The sequence below is a fragment of the Malania oleifera genome, chromosome 1 (assembly GCF_029873635.1).
Source record: "Malania oleifera isolate guangnan ecotype guangnan chromosome 1, ASM2987363v1, whole genome shotgun sequence".
NCBI classification, from domain to species: domain Eukaryota; kingdom Viridiplantae; phylum Streptophyta; class Magnoliopsida; order Santalales; family Ximeniaceae; genus Malania; species Malania oleifera.
This window is the reverse complement of record NC_080417.1, coordinates 45494220-45519692: the sequence shown is the minus strand read 5'-3', so window position 1 is coordinate 45519692 and position 25473 is coordinate 45494220. Positions and strand designations below refer to the sequence as shown.

At 35.2% G+C, this 25473-nt stretch overlaps 1 protein-coding gene and 1 pseudogene across 1 annotated transcript; one reads left to right on the top strand and one right to left on the bottom strand.

Moving 5' to 3' along the window:
* The first annotated feature begins 1245 nt into the window (after positions 1-1245).
* Positions 1246-14478, top strand: LOC131155265 (transcription factor bHLH121-like; annotated as a pseudogene).
* A 1550-nt stretch (positions 14479-16028) lies between these two features.
* LOC131155264 (calcium-dependent protein kinase 28-like) lies at positions 16029-25273 on the bottom strand. Its single transcript, XM_058108282.1, has 12 exons — positions 24391-25273; positions 22847-22977; positions 22601-22642; positions 22197-22308; positions 21338-21416; positions 20773-20942; positions 18319-18445; positions 17835-17950; positions 17584-17691; positions 17413-17475; positions 16905-17078; positions 16029-16635 (listed from the first exon to the last, which is right to left on the bottom strand). Exons 1-12 carry the CDS (start codon positions 24796-24798, stop codon positions 16471-16473), a joined length of 1695 nt encoding a protein of 564 aa, XP_057964265.1. The 5' UTR covers positions 24799-25273; the 3' UTR covers positions 16029-16470.
* Between the last annotated feature and the right edge of the window lie 200 nt (positions 25274-25473).

The window sequence follows — 25473 nt, the reverse complement described above, 5'->3', positions numbered from 1 at the left end:
CGAGACCACCTCACTGCCTCCTTTTCTCCACGACTCTCTCTCTCTCTCTCTCTCTCTCTCTCTCTCTCTCTCTCTCTCTCTCTCTCTCTCTCTCTTATCTTTTTTATTATTATTGTTAGTTAGTTGAAAATTAATAAAGTTTAGTTTTTAAAGTTTATTTGAATTTTTAGATGTTGAATATTGTTTAAGGTGTTTAATTATTATTGAGGTTATTTATTTATTTATTTATTTCCTTTCAATTAGCGGTAGATTTAATTAGTACGTTGAGCTATTTAATCAATTAAATTAAGTCCGGTTTGGTTCTAAAAAAAAATATAAGAAGAATAAAATACAAAAAGAAAAAAAAGGTGTTTTTGTTTTTAAGAAATTAGATTAGTTGATCTTTTCAAAATTTAATTTTTTGTCGAAACTCGATTTAGTTTATGGTTAGGTCTTATTCAAGTTTTCATATTTATTGTGTTCAGTTTAGTTTAGGTTGTTAAAGCGTTAATTTCTATCTGAGTTCTTGATTGCGTTTAAGTTTTGATTTTGATTCAAGTTCTTAATTTTGTTAAAGGTTCGGTTTCTTATCGTTTGCGTTTGCGTTTGCGTTTGCGTTTGCATTTGTGTGAGTTTCATTATTGTGTGTTTAATTACGTGTTAAAGTTACTGTCTTTAGTTTCTATTCTGAAGTTTAACGCGTGTTTTGAACTTTCGATGACTGCCTGATTAGACGTAAGATTTCCATTCTTGTTATTTAATACAGTGCATGCTAGGATTAAGGTTTTATTTGCGTGTTCGTTTAATTTGCCGAAGAAAATTTCAAATAATCTTAAAAACTCAAATCTGAACTGAGTTCAGTAACTTTTTCATTTTGATTGGAAAAACGTAAAACTTGAGATTAAATCGCATTCTCCGAGGAGACAATCTGACCTTTAAACTGAATATTACACGACAGAACTCTTATACTTTAGATAACCTTCGAGCTGCACATTTTTGGAGTGAGTCAACCACACACTAAAGTATCCACACACACACATATATATTAAAAAAGAAATTCTCCTTTATCTGTAACATTCAAAATGTTTCTATACTCATATAATTTTTTTAAAAATCCCTATAATATAAATTTTTCTAAAATAATATTTTAAATATATATATATTTATATATTTTTTTAAAAAAATATTTTATTATAATTATCATTTATAAGCATCCTGTTACGTGTGCACGTGGTTAATAATATATATATATCTTTTAAAAGAAAAGGGACCGAAAGTTTTTCAATTGCCGACGCAAAAACAAATTTTAATTAATCAAAATGAAAGGGCTGCTGGCATGGCTTGTGCTCAGCACGAGCTCTTGGCATCTGTCGTTTTTCCCAGCTTACAGAGCCTACTCTGAAGAAGAGAGATGAATCATCAATGGACACTCGCCGATCTCTCTCTGTCCGTGAAAGCGGATTGCTCCTATCTTCTGCACAGGTTTGGTTCTTTCCCCTTCTTCTTCCCGCTTTAGTTTGAATTTTTTTTTCCGCGATTTTTATGTAAATCTCTGCAAGGGAATATGGTATTAGGTTCTATTGGGCTGTTACAGCAATCAGTGTTGGTTTTTGTACTTTCTGTTAGGTTTCCGTAGAATACGCATGCCTGTTTTTTTGGTTCATTTCTGGTGAATTTTGGAGCATGTTGGGCTCATGATTGCATGCTTCTTTCACAGACAAAGGCCCGGAGGGGAAGTGAAGGTAAAGGATGCGACTGCTGCAAGAAAAGTTCAGAAGGAGGATCGTGAAAAGTTGAGAAGAGATCGGCTGAATGAGAATTTTCTTGAATTGGGAAACGCAATAGGTATTCCAGGCTTGCAGTGCAGTTGTTTGTTTGCTTTTTGTTTTTTGTTTTTTGTTTTTTTGTTTTTGTTTTTTTTATTTTCCGTACAAATGAGGAAAGAAAAAGAAACTAAGGTCACCATACACATCCACAAATAATATATTGCAAAGACCTAGAAGAGGAGAATTTGATGCAAGTGAGGAAGCTTCTTGCTTAGCTCCAAATTTAACTAAAAGATAAGCACAATTGTTATTATCTATAAATGTGGTGAAGATGGCGCTCCCAATCCCGTTAAGTAATGGATTGTATATCAAAAGCCAAGGTTGTGTGAGGGTGATGAGTATATCCACCCTTGGAATAAGCGAAGTGCTTCCTAGGAATTAGATTGCAGTATAACTTTGTAAAACCAGAGCTGCAAGCAAGCTCAGCCCACTAACCCCACACGTTAGTGCAGTTATTAATAGCCACTCCAACATGAATTGAAAAATGGAAGAGCCACTTACCCCTATGATCTCGAATAAGTCCCCCCTGCCCTAACTGCCCCAGGGTTATCCATGGAGCTACCATCAGTGTTAACTTTTAACAAATCCTTCCTCTAGACTAACCCAATTGACCAAAACAGGTGTACTACTCAGGGACATCCAATAGAAGCTTCCTACCAATCTCTCTGCAATTGGCAAAGGGAGGTTTCCTTGTTTCGAGATGTTCAATAGTGCAGCAAGTGAATACAAAGATTTGATGACATTTCAAAATTTTTGGTAAGTTCTTGAGATATCAATAGCCCATCCAACTGAATCCTCATGAAGAAACCCGTTAGTTGGCCTACACCAAGAACATAGTCCCATGATAATTGGCATTTAGGCAGTCTTAGATAGCGTGGATAATTGTTTCACTGCAACACCACAATGGGCACAACCCCCTGATTTTATGATTTACTCCATAGTGAGCAACCTTTATTTAAGTTAACAAAATAATGAATTTCAATTTATGGGGTATGTGAAGTTTCCAAAGTCAAGCCCAATAAAAGCCTTGATTTTCCGCAATTTGTTTACAAGCAAAATTATAGCCTTACCAAGTATTATACCCCACAAGGAGATGTTGCCTAACTGATTTTTGTCATTATTACAACATAAATAGGATATAGGAGCGGCACTGATAGAACCTCTTGACTTCTATTGGAATGGCCATAAGAAGCCTATGAAACTCCCAAGAAGAATGATTTCCAAGAGGACTAAACATTTTAATATTAATGTCTAAAAGAGGGGCATGGGTTACTAGACCAGCAAGGTCTTAAGCCATATGTCTTCCTTGAAGAAAATTTGACCATCTCTACTATAATCTAGAAAGCCATTTATGATATAGTGAAAGCCTTTATGAATTCCTTTCCAAACTCATGAAACATAATTAGGCACAACATGATCAAATAAGTTGCATCATGGAGCTATTTGGGTTTTAGGAGATTGGTCCAATGTTTATGCGAATTTGCCTACTCAATTTGCCAAGCATGCCAATATAATTTTCCTAAGCTATTCTAATATTGAGGCCTCCATCTCTCTTGGTCAAGTCACATGGTCCTACTAAGTTAATACCCCTGCCGTTCAGATTAGATTTCCAAAAAGAGACTCTAGATACTTGTCAATAAGATCACAAAAATTGAAGTAAGAATCAAGTGGTTTGAATCCAATATCAGGGTATGGTGGTAATGGTCATTTGAATGAGAGTTGAATGCCTAGCTAAGTTAAGGAGTTTCATCTTCCATGTCGGCATTTGACTCTCACTCTTCTCAATGATGTGGCTGCAATGCTCCTTTGTACCTCTTTCAATAACTAGATTAGTTAGTTCCAACACAAAACGGGTCCAATCACACTTTTTCTTGAAACCATTAGGACAACATTGGCTTTGGACTTGGTTGTATTAATGGACATGCTATAGGACCTGAAAATAAAAACATAGTAGCTTTAACAGCAATAGCTATGAAACAAAGGCCTTGACGAAGAGCATAACATCATCTATAAATTAGAAGTAGCAAGACCCTTCTAGATGTCTTTATGGGATGCCACTCCTTGGAGTCTATTTTTATCAAAATAAAAGGGACAATTTTTCCATACAAAGCACTAAGAGATAGGGAAAAAGGGATCGCCTTGAAGCCCCTACGAGGTTTAAAATGATCCGATTTCTTCTCATTCCCCAACATAGAGAAAGTGGTCCTAGAAACTCAAATAAGGCTATTGTAGAGATTAGGAGAACCAACCCTCACAAGATCCACCTTTAATGTTGTACGGCCTGTCGCGCTTTTGGCTCTTTTAGCTTTCATTATGAAGTGCTATAACTCTTGGGCAATGATGATATTATCCAAGGCATGATAGCTTGGGGTGAAACTAAAGGCCTTATGCAGTTGACTAACACTTTAGTAAGATCTTATAAGTCACATTGCACATACTAATTGGATGGAATTGGCTAATGAGCTCTGGGTTCATCTCTTTCAAAACCAAGACTGAGAGGGTTTTTGCTAAACTAGAAGGGACGTCTCCAATTGAGAAAGTTGTGTTAACCGTATTATAGATGTTGTCCCCTATCAAGGACTAGTAGTGCTTGAAATTGAAAAGAATAGGTTGGAAACCATATGGTGTAGGTACCTTAAAAGAGTCATATAGCATACCAAATTTCATCCTTGGTAACCGGTTTCATTAAGTTAGTGGCGCCATTGATATCTAACTGTGGATTTTTATCCACGTGCGAGACAAGAAATGAGATGATGTCAATATTGCAAAAAGGGGTTTTGAAAATGAGATCTCACTTCATTCTTTAGCTCTTCTTTGTTAAGTTGAGTTGCCATTTAGTAGCTTTAGTCTTTCAATTTTGCTACTTTTCTGCCTACAAATAGTCATTGTGTGAAAGAAGCGAGCTTTTGTCTCCCAACTTCTTGACCCTTGACTTTTGCATCCATGTGATCTCCTTTTGCAAAGAATGGAGTTGTATTCCCTTGTGAGACTTTTCTCCAAGCCTAATAGGAAATCAAAATGGCGGAAAATCGATATCTTTGGATACCCTCAATTTTAGCCAAGAGATGCCCTTTATGTTTATGGAAAAAAAAAAAAAAAAAAGGCAGCCCGGTGCCCTTTACATTTATAGATGTTGCAAAATATGTTTTAAGTTAAACTTGTTTATTGCTTCCTTGTCTAGTTTAAGGGCTTGAGAAATAAAGGCACAATCTTGGGCCCACAAATTGTAAATAATTTTTTCAAACTTTGGATGGAGAATCCATGCAACTTCAAAATGGAATGGCTTTTAAGTTGGCAGAGTAGAATTGCCATGCAGTGAAAGAGGGATTGGGCAATGATTAGAATGAGTTCTTGGAAGATGGTGAACGGTTGCTTTAGGAAACAAAACCATCCATTCAAGGTTGGCAAAAGCCCTATCCAGACGTATGGACATTGGAAGGAAGCTTGTGGGCAAATGTAGGCTATCCCTTTGAACCCTAGATCAAAGAGGTTGCAATTATTCATATTCCATATAAACTTGGCAGCTCTAAACAAAGAGGAGTTACAATTTTAACATCCTCAAGAGTCAAGTAATCACTAGGATTTCCTATTACCAACTAGATTGAGGGTATTGAAGATTGAAAGCTTGCAATTTCAAAGAACTAGGTGATCTCCTTAGACTAGCATAGATAGTCAAGCAAGCTCAACTAGGGCCTTGCTTACTCTTGTACTCAAATGAAACATGTTGGATTTCATTTTGAAGAATATTAACCATAATTCCCTCATCATTTGAGAGTAACTAGATTCCACCCAAAACACCGCAAGGATCTCTTTGAGAAGTAGAAGAATGATTGAAGGATTTAAAAATTGTATCATTTTTATCCCTTGAAATATGAGTTTCCAATAAAAAGGTCATATTGGGTTTGTGTTGGATGATCAAATTTTAAGACTTCATCAGAAATTGGTGTTATTTGCCCTTCTTGAATCTATGAAAGGATCTCTATATTAATAAACAGTAAAGATAAAAGTGTGAGAATGAACATAGCTAACATATGAATTGATCTTGGCCTATGTGGGCCACCTCCAATCATATTCTCCCTTACCTTTTTGGTTGTGAGGATCACAATGAGAGACACAATCACCCAAGGTTCTAGCTGTTGTCATTTTGGACCAAGGATGATTGACATCATCCTTGACGCAAATTACTCTCCACATTGGTCATGTGCATGGGTGTTCTTTTTGTATCTGGATGCATGCAGATCATCTTCTTTGGTGATATCTTTGGCATCATGTTGGTGTTCGGACATACTTGAGTGGCATGCCCAAGCTTTCCCCATGATAGCAAATCATGCCTTTAAATAGCGCTAGCAGGTAGCATTGCATAATGGAACGAGTGTAATGGGAAGCAGGAGTATCAAATGTTACATAACAGGAAGTGGGTGTGACAGTCATGAATCTTTTCCGAGGACACACAATCTTATGTATATTGGTTTATTTGCATGTTTGAAGCTCTTAACCATTCTTTAAGAGTCTTAATGCATTTTGGATGCTTTAGTTCAACTTCAATCTTCAATAAGGGCAATAAATATTACATTTGTTTTAAACCGCTATTGATAGAATATACACACAGACACACTTTTTCATTGATCATGTGTGATAAATTCATTAATAAAACAAAAAATATATAAACTCCATTAATCTATTAGGCGCATAAGACATACAAAAAAATGCAATAATTAAACAAGACCTATTATTTATTTTTTAAAGTAACGAAAATCTACTAAATTTAGACCATCAAGTATTGTATGACTAAACGTAAGCCTTAAAATTATAATACATAGTCATAAATTTTTCATTAGATAAATTAAATATTTACAACTTGAACATGACACAAACTAGAAAGAAAAGAAGGCTGATGTTGCAAAATATTGAAAAGAAATATCAAATTACTAATATTGTCAAAATATTTTCTTTTAACAAAATAGTGTTCCTATCAAATGTTAATTAATGCACCTTTTCTGAATATTAATATAAAGGAATAATTTTTGTATCATTATCATTCTCATTTTAATCTTTTCCCCCTCCTTACATAATTTATTGAGAATGCAAAAGTGGAAAAAATGAAAATGGGGAGAAATTTTAAAAGCATATATAGTTTTTGCTGTAGCAGTCCTGTAGCTAATACTTACGGCCAGTCATTACGTAGCAGTTTGTAATGGTTGGAAACCCAAAAAACCATTAAGTAACAGCTTTAGCTAATGATCACATCTGCCATTTAAAATCATGCAGCTAATTTTGTGCAATCCTTAGTACTCGGCATGATGCTGCCTGCCATTATGCAGAACTCAGCTACCAATGGTATAGACAGATCCATTTCTTCACAAACTATAGCAAATCTTCCTCTAAGCGCCGAACTTATATTTGAATCAATTTTAATGAAGGATCCAAAGCATGACACTATGGCTTCAAGTAGATTATTGTCATAACAGACAGCCAACAGTTCAAGGAATCTAATCCAAACCATAGTAGAGTCCATGGATGCCATAGATGGGGTAACGCAGCTCCCATGTCTTGGTGGTGATATAGAGATATTGAATAAGCCAAGGAACCATTGGAAGGACTCTATCAAGGTTTTCATCCAGAATAAAGTTGACCAAAAAATACTAGTGATCTCCCCTCTTGGTTTCCAATGTTGCTCCACTATTCTTTTGAGGAACTTTTATGTGATGGATATTCCTGAATCCTAATGATTTGACAATAATTACTTTCCTCTGCGGTCGTTGTAGTGCTTCTAGGCACTGTTGTCCACCAAGATAGATATTTAATCGGCACTATCTTGTTGGCAGTCAGATCCATTTTATCATTGTATGAAGTGCGACTGGGATGCTTTGTGACTAGAGTATCTCTGAATGAATGAAAACCTTTGGAAATTTGTCCAAACTCGGGGATGATACCTCCCATTCTTAGTCTCATCCATTGCACTGCCTCCAGGTTTGGTGGTTCTTCTGGTGGATTGGTTCTTGAGTTGCCTAAGGTTTTCCATGAGTTTTGGTATCCTAGTCAGCTAAATTCTAGCAGTGCTGCTTATGAACGTTTAATGTTTTATAGAAAAACACTCCACTTTTGCAACTGCATTTTATATATTTATTCCCTTTTATATTATTATTTTATTATTAATATTATTAAGATCGCCTCTTTAGAAGTGTATGTGGTACAATGTTATTGTACTTTTGTTACCACATTACTGAAGGCTTAAAGTGTGGGCCAAATGTATCAAACTTCAAAATTATTATTATTATCGTCAATGATTGTGTTGCAGCGCCTTGTTGATCAAATATGTTTCATACATACCTTAGTATACACAAAACTTGTTTATCTAAATAACAAAAATGTATTAGATGGTAATACTAATAACTTAAAAGTTATGTCTCTCACAAGTAAAATGTAAGTGAAACTGCTAGATGTTCATAAAAGTTATTAGATGCTCATAGCATACATAGCACAATACATAAAAAATTGTTAGATGGTAATAGCATACTAGGCATAATGTACTCAGTGGGGAAGAATGTTGATAGAGTGATAGACTGACATTTGGTAGAATGATATGTTCCTCTGGACATTGGATACATATGCACATTGGGTTGCACATGTTGCTTAAGATTGTGATGTTTTGTTGGTCTGAGTACTCCAACCAGTCTTAATTGAAGTGGAGCAATCTACTTACTGCTGACTCGCTACAGAAGCCCCTAATTGAATTGAAATAACTTCAAGTTTTATTTTAAACCTAGTGGCTCATCAATATCTAAGGTTAACACAGTGGCAGGCTTGTGTAATTCTTGTGTTAATATTTTTCGTTTTTAGTGTTTCTTTCTGTGGGAAATTCAGCAACTAGATGGTACAGACCAGCCTTTGTTCCTTACATTTAAGGGTGAAACGGGAGAGGAAAAGGTGGTGGGTTACATTACTGTGATAATGGAACTGGGTTTGGGCAATTAGAACAAAAAATTTCAAGATTTAGTTTGAGATCTGGTGATGGAAGGGGCTGTAAAAACAGTAACTTTAGAGTAATAAACTAAATTTTAGTGAATAGAATTAGTTGATTTCCAATGAATAGAAAATGATACATGAAAATTAGGAGAAAAAAATATAGGATAAATAGGTGAAAAGGGACTCTACTCGAAGGTTTGTTGGACATCCACACTAAAACCATTAGAAGAGTTTGACACTCAACTAAGCAATTGAAATTACCATTCATTGAACTTTGAAACTTTTTGCATCAAGGAACCATCATTAGGTATCTTAGAATGCAATTGATTCAGGTACACCTTCTAAAAACTGCCCTCAACCAATTAAATAGTATTTTGGATACAAATTCCACTATGTAGAAAGAACCACCATGTGATGGGTTAGATTGCAGCCCAAAAACTTCTTCCTATCAACAAGTAGAAGCTCTATATGCAAATTATAGATATTTTTAAAAATAGAAACTTAAAAAGAGAAACTTATTGGTGTACATGATAAGTTCCCTACCTGTCCTCTTCATTAAGAGAAATTTTCATGCTTGATTAAGTCACGCCAAACCTAGTTTCTGTCTAAATTTAACTCTTCGGGTTACTAGTTTATTGGCTGCACTCAACTTATGTTGTCCCTTAAAATTTAACTCAACAATTCAAGGTGGATCATTTTCTTAAGTTTGCTTTGGACTTGCAAGCTTAAAGAACCATCTGATTCAGTCTCCCACAATTGTGAGGAACATCTACTTCATTTTACATAATATAAAGGAGCAGGCTTAGTTTGTGTTGGAGATTGAGATGTTAGAGCTATCTTACATTTGATCAACAAGATACGGCTTCAATTTTTTTAGTGGCAAATGAAGAAATTTTTTTTGAAAGATCAGGAATGTACAAAAAGGAGAATAAGACATCCTCCTAAACAAAATGGAAAGAAAAACAAGAAGTAAATACAGTAAAGGAAAAACAACGAACAGCAATCAAACCAACAAATAGAGCCAATCCCATTGCATATCTGAGAAACTCACTGCTTTAAAGCACCCAGAACCAACAAACCATAGCAAAGCTTGGTAATGAATCTTTTCTCACGACAACAAAATTTTCAGCTTCTTTCCAGAAAAAAATACACGTGTAGAGTTGCAACCACAAACCTTACAGCATTGCAAAATAAGTGTCTCCCCATAATGCTACCAAATCCTTTTGCCTACGAAAGCAAGAAAAGGAAATTGACTAATGTTTCTCCACTGTCTCTGGACAAACCTAACGCTTTCAATAAACCAAATACCTTGTTCTACACTTTCCAGGCAATCTCACAGAGCAAAAACAAATGGGACGCGGTTTCTGAACTGTTAAAGCAAAGAATGTGTACATCTGGAGAAAATGCCTTCAAAGGTCAGGCACCTTTGATGTTGAACCTCAGCAAGTCATTGATGTTGACTTTATTAAGCACAATCAACCAAATAAAACCCTTAATTTTGGGGGAAATTTGGCCTTCAAAATTTTTTTATGGAGTGGAAAGGAAAAATTAGAACATCTAAAAAATTCAAAAAAGGGTTTGCAAGAATAAGCCCCCAAACAATCCAAGGACCAAGAATGACTATGTGCTCCCAAGGAAAGACGACAATTATTCATTGTCATCAACAAAGAAGAAAGCTCAACTGTCTTGCTATTCCTGAGTGACCTCTGGAAATGAAAATCCCAAGAAGGCAGAGGACCATCCAAATCAACGACAAAAGAAGAAATAACGCTATTCTGCCCTAAACTCAAGCAATAAAGACAAGGAAAAGCGGTGGACAAAGAAACATTCCTGGACCAGATCTCTTTCTAAAACAAATATGGGACCCCTCACTTAGTATGGGGAATGAAGAGGGTATAAATCTGAGAGATAGATCTCCAGACTTTCTGAAGAGCATCAAGATGCCGATTTAGTATCCCAACCATTCATATTTAGTCCAATTTGCTTTTAATGGCTCTTTGCTAAGGGATGAATCTGGTAAGGGGAACCGCCAAAGCCATGTAGTCAAAAGAGCAATGTTTAAGACACCAAATTCCAATACTCAAACCACCCTCCATTATTTACTAGGACACAACCTCCCAACTAACCAAATGAGTCAATGACCCTTCTTACCCCCACCCCATAACAAAGGAAATCTCTCATAATTTTCTCAAACTTACTAGCAATCTGCACAGGAATCCAAATAATAGACAAATAATACAAAGGGATACTAGCAAGACAAGCTTGAAAAAGAGTAATACAAACCCCAATAGAAAATAATGCACCTTTCCAACCTAAAGACTTGGACATCTTCTCCACCAGATCCCAAAAAGTTACTTGACTTGGGATTACCACCCAAAGGGACATCTAATTTTTTATTTTTTATTTATTTTGATAAAAAAAGAAGAGATTTCATTGATAAGAGGAGAATTTACAAAAGAATAAAAATACTTCTCCTGTCAAAGTTCTGGAATAATCCAGAAAAAAATAAACTAATAAAACAAAAAACTGGAAAAAAAAAAATATTCAGAGCAGAAGATTCCTCTATTCTCGCTGAACCTTCAATAAACTAACTCTCTTAAAGCAACTGAAACCAACACACCATAAAAAGGCCAGGTAATGAACCTTCTCCCGCACCAGCTGCCAATTAAATTTTCTCCCTGAAAAAATCTGTGCATTACGCCCCAACCATAATCCCCACAACTTGCAAAAATACCACATTTCCAAAGTGCGACCCTCTCCTTCTACCAAACCCCTCAAAAGAAATAGACAACAATTCCTCCACAGATGCTGTTCAGAGCCAAGATTCTCCCATCACGTCTGAATAAAACAAGGGCCAATCCAGAAGACCTCAACCCACAAAAGAGGTCACCTCCCTACCTCAACCAGAAGTCAAATAAGGCTTTAATGTTCATGAGCTATAGTTTCTCTTGTTTGACAATGAAATGTGGCATGAATACAAAGGGAAAAGCAGACAAAACAACATGAAATTGGGGAAGACAATATAATATCATTTGTTTTATGAGCATCTGTTATTGTCTTAAAGAAGATTGGGATCCAAGCACTGTGAGGCATTCTTAATTTAGTGTTATTCCAGAGGAAAATAGATCATTGGCATGTTGAGAGTCATGTGCGCAGACATGCTCAATTATAGGCATGGGCATCATGTCCTATATATATCTTGGGAATTGGGGAAGGGAACAACAATCCAATCTTTGCTCCAATATTGTGATGGCAATATGATTTTTGGATGATGAGGTTCTGATCTCATTCTGACTCTCTGCTATAGACCGTCTTCATGTCATTGTAGGCAGCACTGGTTACGCAAGTTTACACTGTACCATTAACTTTTTGAAATTGATTGTCAACTTATTTGAAACCTTAGAGATTCATTATGAGATTTTCTATTCTTGAATTTATGTTGGAAGCCCAACATAAACTTTTCTGTCTGTTGATTGTCTAAGCAGTATTTGTTGGTTGCTTTAATAGAACATGAATCTTGCCAAAGGAAAATGTAAATAGCATTACATAATCATATTTCATTTTTAGCTATGTGTAGGCATTGATTCCTCCAGTAAATTCAACTGGTTGGTTTTTGAATACTTGCACTTTTACCTTCAACATGCAGACCCTGATAGGCCGAAAAATGACAAGGTAACCATTCTTACTGATACAATTCAAGTGTTGAGAGATTTGAGTGCAGAAGTCAATAGACTAAAGGCAGAGTGTGCAGCACTTTCTGAAGAATCATGAGAGGTGATATTCATAGCCTGTTTGTTTATAAAGGTTTTGAGGGCCATTTAAGTGCATTTTATTTTATTTATTTATTTATTTTTTGGCCAATACCAACAGCTAGTGCAGGAGAAGAATGAGCTTAGAGAAGAAAAGGCATCTTTAAAATCTGACATTGATAATCTGAATGTTCAGTATCATCAAAGACTTAGGCTTATGTCCCCATGGGCTGCCATTGATCCTTCTGTTGTGATGTGTCCACCTTATTCATTTCCTGTTCCTCTAGCCATTCCTCTGGGCCCAATTCCTGTGCACCCCTCTCTGCATCCACACCCCTTTTTTGGAAATCAAAATCATGATCCCTTAGCTAACTCTTGTTCAACTTTCATCCCATATATGAATCCTATTAATCCCCAGATTGATGAGACCTCTGTTCGGTATGCTTTGAATTCCCATGTTTCCAGCAAACAGGATTCCGGAAGCAAATTTTCAGATTGTCAGAGGGGCAGCAATGCTGAAAAACGGAATGATTCTAATGATGTGGCAACAGAGCTTGAACTTAAGATGCCAGGATCATCAGCACCACGGGTCTGTTCTTTGTTTGATTTAGGTGAGGAATCGTGAAAAAACTTAGGACCTGTTTAGTTGTGGGGGAAAAGAAATTATTTTCCATTTCCAGATTTTCAACTAATTATGAAAATGCCACCTTGTTTTCCATATTTCCAAGATTCATATAGATTAATCAATAAAAAGACGTTTGTCCAACTCTACAAATTAGGGAAATTTGGAAAACAAGGTGGTTTTTTGTGTAATTAGTTGGAAAATTGAAAATGAATTTATGGGAATTGTTTTCCATAACTAAACAGGCCTTGGGACCAAATCAAACTGTTTTCCATAAATTCATTTTCAGTTTGCCAAATAGTTACAAAAATGCCACCTTTTTCAGTTTGCCAACATTTAAATAGAAATTGTGGAAAATGATGAAAAGATGTTTTCTAACATTTATATAAATGTTGGAAAACTAGGAAACAAAATGTTTTTTTGTACTTATTTGGAAAATGTAAATGGAAAAAAAATTCACAACTAAACTAGCCCTTAGGCTCTATTTAGATAAAGAATTGTGTAAAAAAAGAAAGGAAAGAAAATAACTAACTCAATTCTCTTGATTTCAAATACTAATAAAAATGAAAAATTGTTCTAAGGCGGTTAAAATTAAGAAAAGTCAAAGGGTAATAATATGTAAAATTAAAAAAAAAATCATTCATTGATTTACTATTATTTTATTTTCTTTCTCACTTTCTTGATAATCATACAAGTTAAAAGTGGATTCCTTCATATCTTTTTTTCTTTGATGTGTTTTGAATTCCGATGGGGCCTCAAGGGCTTCAAAGATGGAAGCTGAATGGTTGTGTTTATACAAGATTTGTTGTCCAGTGAAAGGAAGGGTAAACAATCACAGAGGGATGATAGAAATATTATGGACAGAAGCTGTTTGAGCTGGTGTTCTTCATCACAAGGTCTTCAGGACAGTTCCACCAATAGTGTGGCTGATATTTAAAAGCCTCAACTGAAGATCTTCTGTAGGAACTGTAACATCTAACATCCCAAACTGCTAGTATCCACCAGCTAGCATCCATTTTCTTGTGCACCTTGCATGACTTCTCGGTCTCAGCTTCTGCCTCGCTAAATTCTGATCCTCTTAATTCATTTCTCCAGAATAGAATAGAAGGGAACCCTTTAGGTGATAAAGCAGCAAGAAATAGAGTTTACTGCCTCAAGGTATATAGTGGCAGGTATTTGCTGATTGAAATGGATATACAGATGATGGCTGTGATTAGTCTGTATATTACCTGCCGTCGAAGGTGCCCAACATGATTTTGCTTGCTTATTGTTGTAAATTAACAGTCCTGTTCAAACCCATCGCCCAAATTTGGAATAAACAGCTCCTTTGTTTTAATGGCTGCTGATGAGTCGGTTGTCTCAATGCAAGTACTCTGATGACTTGATAGTTAAAAAGTTAGGAGTGTCAGAAGAGAAACTTTAGTGATGAATTCCATGTAAATGTAGACGTAATGACTGATATCCATAGTGGGATTGTGCTTTACTCATAAAAATGCAAAAGAATGTGACATAGAACCTGATGTTTGTTGCATTGAAGAAACTCCACTGACTTAATTTCTTTTAGTTGGCCCCTGGGGATTGGGGAGTGAGCAACGTGGAAGGTTTTGTGTGAATTTTTTCTGCAGATTGTTATTTTTCATTTGTATGTTGAAAATATATGGATGTGCAGCAACAGTTGACTGAAGATTTGGTTCATGGACATGGCCTGTATTTTTCAGTGTCTACTGAGATTACTAGCGGAGTTGGTCAATTGAACCCCTAGCCTGTCTATCAAATGTGATTTAAAGTTCAATGCGCACGCACAAACTTGTTGACTGCTGTAAGCCTAGCAGTTGTACTAGGTGTTGGGTGGGACACTAACCCTATGTTTTGAGAGTGGTCATAGATTTGAATTTGTGTGAATTTGAATTTGATGTAATACAAAATTATATTTAAAATTATTCAAATTTAAATTTACTATATTCCCAAATGCAACATAATTGTAATGTTTGGCATGTAATTTTGGGGAGGATGATACAATCTGTATAAAAAAAAGGACAATGTTTGGTATGTTAAAACAAAATATAATGAAAAATTACATAGCGAAGTGTGTAAAATTATAAAGAGTGGTTCTATTCCATTTCACAACATTCTTATGTACCTAGTATGCACAAATCAAATAAATTCTTTTTCTTATTTGAATAATATCACATTACTTATTTAGTCATGCTTCTTAAGTTGGGTAGAACAACTCCGTTTTGCTAGCAATGACTTATCCAGCATATGGGAATTAAAAATCTGTTTAAAGCTTTGACTTATGGATCAGTAACCATATGACATATTCTACAGCCACCAATAATGAAATTGATTAGAATGCAAAATAAAATTCATTTTTTTCCTCATTTTCCATGAGAAGAAATTTCTTGCAAGTAGAAGCAACTTGAAATTTGCCATGTGTTAGGGGTTGATAGTGTGACCTCCGTTAAATGGGGAGGAGAGATGTCTTCACTTGCCCTTGTTAGGGATTTTTATACTTGATGTTGAATAACTTGGTTGATGGCTTGTGTGGTTGTCTTGTTGATTGAATATAACAACTAGTTTCACATGTCATTGAGTGTGAAGGTCACTTGTCTTCATGAATTCATTATTGTTGGAACTAATATTTCATGCCTACGATGGCTTTTGAAAACCTCTCGAGTGTTCATGACAGTCGGATTGAACGTGTAATTATTGGCAGACTCTGTCAAAGTAGGGCCTCGGTGAGTGCTGCGCGGCCTGTTAATTGAGTTTTTGGCGATCCGTGACACCATGCAACAATCACATTGGACATATATAGTGTGTAAGCATTTTTCAGTTAAAAGTGACAAGAATATGGTACTAATTACACCAAAATAAGAGAGAGTGGAATTGAAGATGTAACTTTGAAATTCAAATTATGAAAACAAAATGGATAAATTGTACTACACCTTGGTTGCTTATTTATTGTCACAATGTCACATATCACTGATTACATTTTGCGCCCCCACTCCTCTCCACACAACCAAAGAAACCCTAACTCTTCAAGATGTACACTACAACGTTCTACCAGCGCCACATCCTATGCAGAACCACACCAACTACATTGAAAATATGCTTATGATATCTTCACAAACCTTTTGTGAATTCCCATCAACAAATGCTAGAGTTTCCAAACAGGTCCTTATAATGGGATAGAGACGGAAGCAGACGAGGGTTCATGTAGGGCTGAGTACAATCTTCCAGTCTAAAATCTGAAAAAGGGAGTTGCACCTCTCTCATATCTTCTCAAAATCTTCAAAATACCCATTCTAATCTACAATTCCATTCTAATCTACAACTTCCGAGGATTGCGATGACCAGATGGGCTAGGTGCATTTCGTGAACTAATGCTTGCAGTTCTTAAAAGCCTGCGGAATTCTGCTAGGCTTATCTTGCCATCTTTGTCAATATCAGCCTCCTCTAGAAGTGGGTCAATCGAGCCTCTTAAGCCCGTGTGCTACGAACAAATGAAATAATATCAGTATACGCAGAAATGAGACTCAGAATGTCACTCAATGATTGTCATAAGCAAGGGCAGTTTGAATTTTTGAGGAAGAATTAAGGAAAAAAAAAAAACTAAAACTGACAGTTTATTATCATTTATTAGTCCTATCTAAGTTTCAACGGAAGAGCAAGATTCCAACCAAAACAGATATGACATGATTATGGAGATGCTGCTTCAGTGTGTGCATGTGCGTGGGAGGAAAATTAAGTCACAATGATAACCATTTTAAGTTCCTCTGCAGTTATGAATCCATCTTTATCGACGTCAAACTTCTCAAAAGCAGCCTGTGACCGCTGCTGCCACTTGTCAGAGTCGTGCTCCTCCAACTGATGCACATGCAGAGCAGCTGCAGCGAACTCGTTAAAATCAACAAGCCCATCTGTGTTGCTGTCAATCTGCCTCAAGGAAGCAAACATATAACAGCCATCAGGAGTCCAAACCATGGAGACAGAATCTTTAGTTAAAATTGGAGGCATGAACATTTTTTCACATTCCCATATTATCCTAGCTGTAGCATGCATTAAATTTAGAGGAAACAGCATTTCTGGAACGGAAATCAGGGATAAATATGGAGGAATAAAATTGGGACAATAAGATGTCAACGCCCCCCATTGAAAATGGGATTAGGAAGATGAAATTTGTTGGACAGAGGGAGTAAAGTGGAAAACAAGCCCAAGAGATAAGATGGAAAGCAGATATTTCTTTCTTGAAGAAATAGCATATGCTTACGGCTTGAAGGATCTCCAGAACACGTGATTCTTTCACTTTCCAAGGTAGATCTTTAGCAAGGGCCTGCATTGAAAGCATCGGTGTCATGGCAAGTACACATGCAAATGCAGATGTGTAAAGAGATAAATACCAAACTGTACAATTCCAATTATACTATGAAGAAAAATATACTTGTCTCATTTCTTCAAGACTAATAGAGCCGCTCTTGTCCACATCAATTGCATCAAACTGATCCCGCAGATCAGCCAACTCCTCTTCATCAATTGTGCTAGCCAACGCCTGCAAGACAATATATTTTTATTTATGAAGGGACATTGATGAAAAAAAATTCACTGTATTCTACCATTAAGGGGGCTTTAACCCAAAGAAAAATGTTTAATTGACAAGGCACATTTTATTTAACAAGGAGTAAATATGTTTACCCTCAGAGCAAATTGTTTTAATCGACTGTACTTCACAAATTGCCGCATGTTAGATAGAACAGATATATCTAGAGGAATCTCTGAGGCTTCTCCCCCTTCTCTAACCCATGGATGTGCTGGAAGGGACCAAAAAAAAAAAAAACACAGCAATCAAGATCAAGATACTGAACCACATACAAGCATAAAGAAGAAAAATGACAAGATGTGCGTGTTTTTCTGCCTGCGGGGCGAATTAGGGTGGGGTTGAGATGCAAAAAAATAAAAGAAAAGAAAGAAGACATAACTATTGCTCACACTTGACTAATTAGTAAGAAACTTGGGGCAAAGACCAAAAAAAACAAAAAATAAAATAAAATCTGCATATCTTTTGTTAACTTAAACCAAAATAAGAGTAAATACCCAACTCCCAAACCACCATTATAATTCATAGCAAAAAAAAAACACCAATATAATTAAAAAATGTTTCTTAGTACATGCTACATACATAAGGCCTGAGCAGCTGTAAGTCTTGCACGAGGATCCTTCACAAGTAACTTCTTTACAAAGTCTATAGCACCATTGCTTATGGTCGGCCATGGTTTGCGTCGAAAATCAGGCTTGTTCCTCAAGACCTGCATGTATTTGACAGTTAATTATTTTACAAAAACAAACATGACCAAACAGAAAATTTAAACTAGTTGCCATCAGAAATGAGGAACATTAACCTCAATCAGATTTCATTTATCCAAGGAAATAAGTTGGATGCTGAGAAGAGCACAGCAAGCTACCTTATCAACTGCCAACCATCTTCCTTTAAACTCAGAAACTTCCAAAATTTTAAACTAAGTCTCCCATTAAATAGCAGCAAACATATTCATAGTAAAACCGCACCTCATTTTCTCCATTTTTTTTTTCATGCATCTTCAAATAACACAGATAGGAGCATGGTGAGGTTTACTGTTTTTCTAGAATTAGGTAATTCCAACTAGTGTATGATGTTCAGAAAGGCTTCATCAAAGCTAGGTTTATTTTGAAAGAATCTTAAGGTGTGTATATATATATATATATATATATATATATATATATATCTGTATCTTATGTCATCAATGGAGTGCTGAGTTTGAATCTTGATGACACGTGGACATTGCTGCCATCATCATCCAATTCTTGCCACAAATACTTGGGGTGACTCATGAAATTTCTTTCAAAATTCCTTCGAATGTAGCTCATTTTCCCTCCTCCCACACACACACACACACATGTACCCCAACACCTTTAAAAAATAAAAAATAAAAAAATAAAAAAATAAAAAGCCTCCATGAGTTGCCCTCTTTCAAAATTCGACTGACTGTAGTGTGTTAAAAAAAATTACACTCCTTTTAGATCCATATCTTCCAAGTTCCAACAAACTGTAGCCCTTCAAAGGTTGACACATGAAACCTCTTTCAAGTTTCTACTTACAGAAAATTAATAAATAAATCAACTCTATGTAAAGCAATAACTTTAAGCAAACTGCAGCCATTTGATCCAAACCTCACCACTTCACATCAGATGCACATGATTTATAAAATCTCATTTTCCAACAGTTCCATTCATCTGTAATTTTGCATAATTCTTCCCACAGATTCAAGTTCAATTGCTCATCTCATCAAACAGAATTATTTACAACTTCGCTCATCAGACAATTTCCAGACAATATCAATATTTTGGGGTTGATTTAGAGGGGAATAATCTACTTACATGTCAAGTGAAAATTGTTTCTACGTCTTTTTTTTTTCCTTTCTATTTTCCCCAATGAAATAACAATCTGATATATTAAGGGGCTATGTGATAGCATTTTTGTTTTCTATTTTCTTATTGTTGTGATACAGTAAAGAAGCAATTGGCAACATGCATTTTTTTTGCTGTGCTAGCTTTCAGTTTCTACTGATGGTTTTTTAAACTGATGTGGCAACAATGAAAACCAGATATTCAAGTTTTCACTCAAAATGACAAGTCACCATCCCAAAATTAATACCCAGAATACACTTTTGTGGATTAAAGAATAGTTTATACAATTTTTAATGAAAAAAATTTAACTAAAACTGCTATGCAAATTTAAAATAAATTAAATGATAATTTTCTTAAGATTTATAAAAATGTGAAAAACTAAGGAAAATTCATTCAAAAAATATTTTCATGATTTTCAAACATATTGTTCTTGAAGTACCAAAGAGCGCGTTCAAAAATAAAATTAGTGAGCAAAATAATTATTAAGTAATTTCTATTTATTTATTATAAAATATCTTATCTATTGTGTTTTTTTTTTTTTTTGCATTTTCATTATGCTAATCATACTTTAATTGGTTCAAGTTTAAATCTATTTCTAATGCTCGACTTATTATGGTTTCATAGTGGCATTGTTAAATTTCTTAACACTTGATGAAAAATTTTATGGTGATTAAGAATCAAAGGCTAATTAATTTTTATTTTATTGAAGAACAAAAACGAACATGCATTCAGTCAGTTTTTAATTTGTTTCATATTTGGGAACATAAACAAGCAGTTCGTCATTTTTCATTTTTTCGATTCTATTTTTGGTTTTTTTTATTGGTTTTTATTTTCACAAAATGAGGTCTTAAGTATAAAAGGAAAACAGATGTAAGCCTAATTAGAATTTCCAGCAACCTCAAAGACAGTGGTTCAAATGCCACCAAAAATTATGTCAAACTTAAACAATAGAGTAAGGTACACAATCATTCGAATGTGTAGACTTTTCAAAAATTAGTGAAATTTAGTGCATATCACATGCAGACATGCAAGATTTTTCAAAAAAAAAAACCATGAGAAGAAAAATACAAAGCAGAGGGGACGGGGCTTAAGACTCCAATATATAAGAAACTACCGCAGGGAACAAGAAAATGGAGAAGCAGGGGACAATAAATAAATAGAGAGTATCACAATTAAGAATAAGCCGCACCTCCTTAAATATGCCATCCTCAGTCTTATCCCAGAATGGACGCCTCCCACAAAGCAAAATATAAGTTATCACACCAATACTCCAAACATCTGATTCGGGTCCTGACTTGCGTTTCAATACTTCAGGGGCAACATAATAGGCACTGCCAACAATATCATGAAATCTTTTCCCTGAATTCATTCAAAATTTATGACTGTAAGGCATCAAAATTTTGCAATACAAATGACCAGAAAAATTGAATAGGAAGTCTTCAGCAACATGGTTGTGGAATTTTACTATATCAAAAAAAAGCATTAACAGCAATACAAAGTACAACTAAATGACCAATATAGCCCCTGAGGCCTGGCTTGGCAAGTAAAGGGTTGGTGAGGTTTAACAGTGATCCAAGCTTCAATATTTCCATTTTTTTTTAAAAAAAAATTAACCTTTTTATCTGTACAACAGAATCCAATGGAAGGCAAAACAACACTTAAAAATTATATATCTCATGTCATAATTGGTTGAAACATGCCAAATCTCTCATGAGCGAGTTTTATATCTCAAACATTATAGAAATTCTACCCACCTGGTTTTATGAAGTCTGACAGACCAAAATCTGTGGCCTTCAGCGGTGAATCCTCTTTGGCTGATTTGAAAAGAAAATTCTGCAAGCACCAAAAGAATACAAGGGAAGCAGTGTCAAGCAGCATGATTCTACATAACACACACTAAGGGCCTGTTTGGTATTGTTGTTTTTAATTTTCCGTTTTTTCTTTCTCCACAGTGAAGAAATAAATTATAAAATGCGTTTGTTTATGTTGTTAGTTTTCTGTTTCTGTTGTCGGTTTTCAGTTGTTTGCCAAAATATTAAAAACCAAAATTTATGGTTTTCAGTTATTTTGGCAACCTATTGTTAGAAATTTCAATACCCATAAATAGTTTTTTTTTATTAAATTATTCATTTTATACACTTCTAAATTAAAATTAAAATTAAATGATCATATAAATTTAAATATAATTAAAATAAAATTATACATAAATTTCAAAAAATAATAATTAAGTCAATTACAAAATACATATATTATTTTTCAATTGTTATGTCTAATAAAATTTTTATTGTAAATTAAATTTTGAAAGTAGAACAATTAAGTAAAATAATTATAATAAGTTTTATTTTTATTATAGTAATTTTTTAATGTATATTATTTGTAATTTTATTGTTTTAATCATATTTTTATAATATTATTTGATTTAAAGATGAAAAGGAATATTTTTAAATTAAGTTTTTTATTTATATTAGTTTTATAAATGTTAACTAAACAAGTTGCTGGTTCTTAGTTTTTAGTTTTTATTTATGGTTTTTGGTTTTCATTTCTCTAATTTTTTAAAAGTGATACCAAACAACCCTTAAATATCTCACAAAAGCTACAAAATTTTGACAATACCTCTGGTTTCATGTCACGGTGTACCAAACCATGTAAATGACATTTTGCTGCAACCTTAAGCATCTGCCGCACAACTATGGCTGCATCTTTCTCAGAATAACGACTGTCCTTTCTGATAGGATAAAGTTAATCACATTTAAACACAATTAGCAACAATATCATAGGCCTGTTCAGGAATCTCCAAACCTGGCCACTAAGGATAGTCATACATTGTCAAAAAAATGGCTTCCCCAAACATGCATTAACTTCTTCATATGGGCCTGGCTGGGTCCAATACATGAAATTCCCAGTACATCCCAGAATTTACTTTTTTAGTCATTTACAGGTGTAATCGTAAGCTCTGAAGAAACATACATCACATAGCAGCCAGTACAAAAAAACAATAAAGAAGAAAAAATTCTTACTTGCCCAATATTCGATCCAGCAATTCCCCGCCCTCACATAACCTAAAAAGAGATATTGATAAGAAATGATGCACATTTAAACCAAATATACAAACAAGAATGGAAGAAAGGTTTCAAAGTATCAGTTTTAACATTAAAAATACGAAAAAAAATAAACAAATAAAGGCACATCTTGCAACTGAACAAATAACACAAACAAAATGAACAATTGAATATTTAGAACAAGCTTTAAATAACAAAACTTACTCCATTACTATATAAACATAAGAGTCATCCTCAAATGCATCATAAAATTGAACGACATTTTCATGGCCTGCCAATTCACCCAATATCTTCACCTCTCGTTTAACATCCTCAACAGCAATAGGAAGAACCATCTGCCAATTGATGCACTAATTAGTTCCAAAACATTACCCCCTCAATCTGTGTGCATGTGTGCACGCTTGTGCGCGTCTATGGTTATTGTGAAATTTTGTTTTAAAAAACAAGAAGCTAAGATAACAATTCTTTTATTTTGCCATAAAGATTCCGAGTTTTGTCGAACCACAAATAAATGTTTTTGTCGCTCTTACAATTATAACCTTGAATAGGAGGAGAAAACTAAAAGAACATTTATGACTTTCCTAATTGGCTCCAAGGGGAAAAAACAAATGAAAAGAATCAATCTCATACACAGCAGATTGGGAATTTACTTGACTAAGGAGTCCAAACAGAACAAGATACAGTTAGATCCACATTTTAACCATTTTCCCAGCAGGATTTCCTATTTACTCTGAGAATCTTTTACACAATCAAACAAAATGCAATCAGTTTTTACTCTTCTTCCACTTCTTCGTTTTCAAGGGACAACTGGTGCGGGGATACACACATATGAGCACAAGAGAAAGGGCCACCCAATATCTGACCTTCGGAACATCCAAGTTATGGAAGTTGCAACTGCAGTCTTTCTCTTCACATATTTTACAACTTCAAGTTAGTCCACTTAGGAAAAATATTATGCCAGCATTAAAAATTGGAAGTGCCTGGGTTTCAAATGCAAAGCAAACTTCAAAAAATTGATAATCTAGAGGTCCACTTAGCTTACAACATCCAAATAGATATCTTCAACTTTTACTACCCACGCAATTATCAGAAGTCTGTATTGGTCAAGAGCTACACTTTAATTCCAGCAGCATCAAGGAAAGCCAAGTCCACTCCCCCATAAGAATGGCAGAGTTTTACTCAGTGAACAAGTCACAAATACTCTGAACAACAATTCAGCTACCATTTGAATCGACCACCACCATGCCAAAATTACTTAACAGAACCAATTCTCCACAAGATGTAGTTCAAACTCACGAGAAAATTGAAAAGTGAATCCTCCAATCACGAGGAAAAAAGAAGAAGAAGAAGAAGAAGAAGAAGAAGAAGAAAAAGACAGTCCGTCCGAAGGATAAAACCAAGTTAATATTCCATCTAAGACTAGCGAATATCGAGCTCCATTAAAAAGTGACGTACCATCACAGAAAAGCAGAGGATTTTTCAATGAATCAAAATAAATAAATAAGAAAAAAATAAAATCCGATCCTCAATCGCATACTGCTGCATCCGTAGACACATATCTCCCCAGTTGAACCCTAAAATCCTCTTAAATCCCATTATCCGAACAAAACCTAACCCCAAATTATCCGCAGAAAATGAGAAATCGCATCAAATCCTCTTCAAAAAAATCGAATAAAGACATAAAACGAGAGGAAAAGCAAGTAGAAAACAAAACGAGAAAGCAGGGGAAAAAAATAAAAAAATAAAACCTTGTTCTTCTCAATTCTCTTGACGGCAACTCGATCCCCATTAACCTTATCGGTGGCGACGTACGTGTACCCAAACTGTCCGTGCCCTAGCAACTTCCCGATCGTATACCGCCTGTCAAAGTCTTTGGCGTACCCGAAATCCGTGCGCTTCCCGCAGGGGATTACCCCACCCTGCCGTCGCGAATTACGCTTGTCCTTGAGCCTCCCCTGCCGCTGATTCTCGGATCGGTTCTGGGTCCCATCGCTCGCCTTCTGTTGATTATTACAATGGGGGCGATGTAGATGGATCGTCTCTCGCGTGCTCCTGGTGGTCTCTTTCCGGTGGTGGTTGAAGACGGTGGTGTTGGTGGTGACGGTGCTGTTACTGTTCGAGCCACTGACCTTGGTGGCGGAAAGGCAGGCACCCATTATAATTTACAGGAGAATGAGTTCAGAAAAAGCTTCGACGGATCAAGAGCATCACAAAATTCAATTCAATATATAGCAGCAAATCGATCATACAACAGAGATGGCAGAGACAGCTGGAGAAGATGAGGAGATTGAATTGGGGAAGTTTTGAAGCAGATAAGAGGAAGATGGGAAGAAGGAGAGAAGGTGGTGCTGGTCAAAAAAGAGACTTTTGAAGAATTGGCGAAGAGAAAGAGAGAAGGCGGAAGGGGCCGCGCCCGCTGCTCTCCTCTCGCCTCTTTCGATTTCTTGTATGGACAAAATTTTTTAAGTCGTGTGATTTTGTATTTCCTTCGTAAATCTGATTTCGTTTGCTTTTTCCCTGCAACCCTTTCTTTCTCCTTTTACTTCTTCTTCTTATTTTGTTGGGTTTTTTTTTCCTAGTAATTTTTTGTTATTTTGTTAAAGAAGCTATTAAGGTCACAAGTGCTTTTAAAATTCACAATTTGTTATTTTTTGTATTGAATTTGCTTCACATTTTGCTTTTTTATTTTTTGTTAATTTTTTCTTTAGACATCTTTCGTTAATTTGTTAGAACAATTAATAACCATTACAAATATATTTATTGAAATAAAATTTTTCTTTTGCCTCTTTAGTAAATTCGGTTTGTAAAAATTACAATTTAGTTTCGTCCTC

Coding starts and splice junctions, on each gene's coding strand:
- LOC131155264 (XM_058108282.1), bottom strand. CDS start 24,798: ATGGGTGCCTGCCTTTCCGCCACCAAGGTCAGTGGCTCGAACAGTAAC. Junction 21,417..22,196: donor ACCGTGACATGAAACCAGAG/GTATTGTCAAAA, acceptor TGGTGCTTGCAG/AATTTTCTTTTCAAATCAGC. Junction 17,951..18,318: donor TACAGCTGCTCAGGCCTTAT/GTATGTAGCATG, acceptor GGTCCCTTCCAG/CACATCCATGGGTTAGAGAA.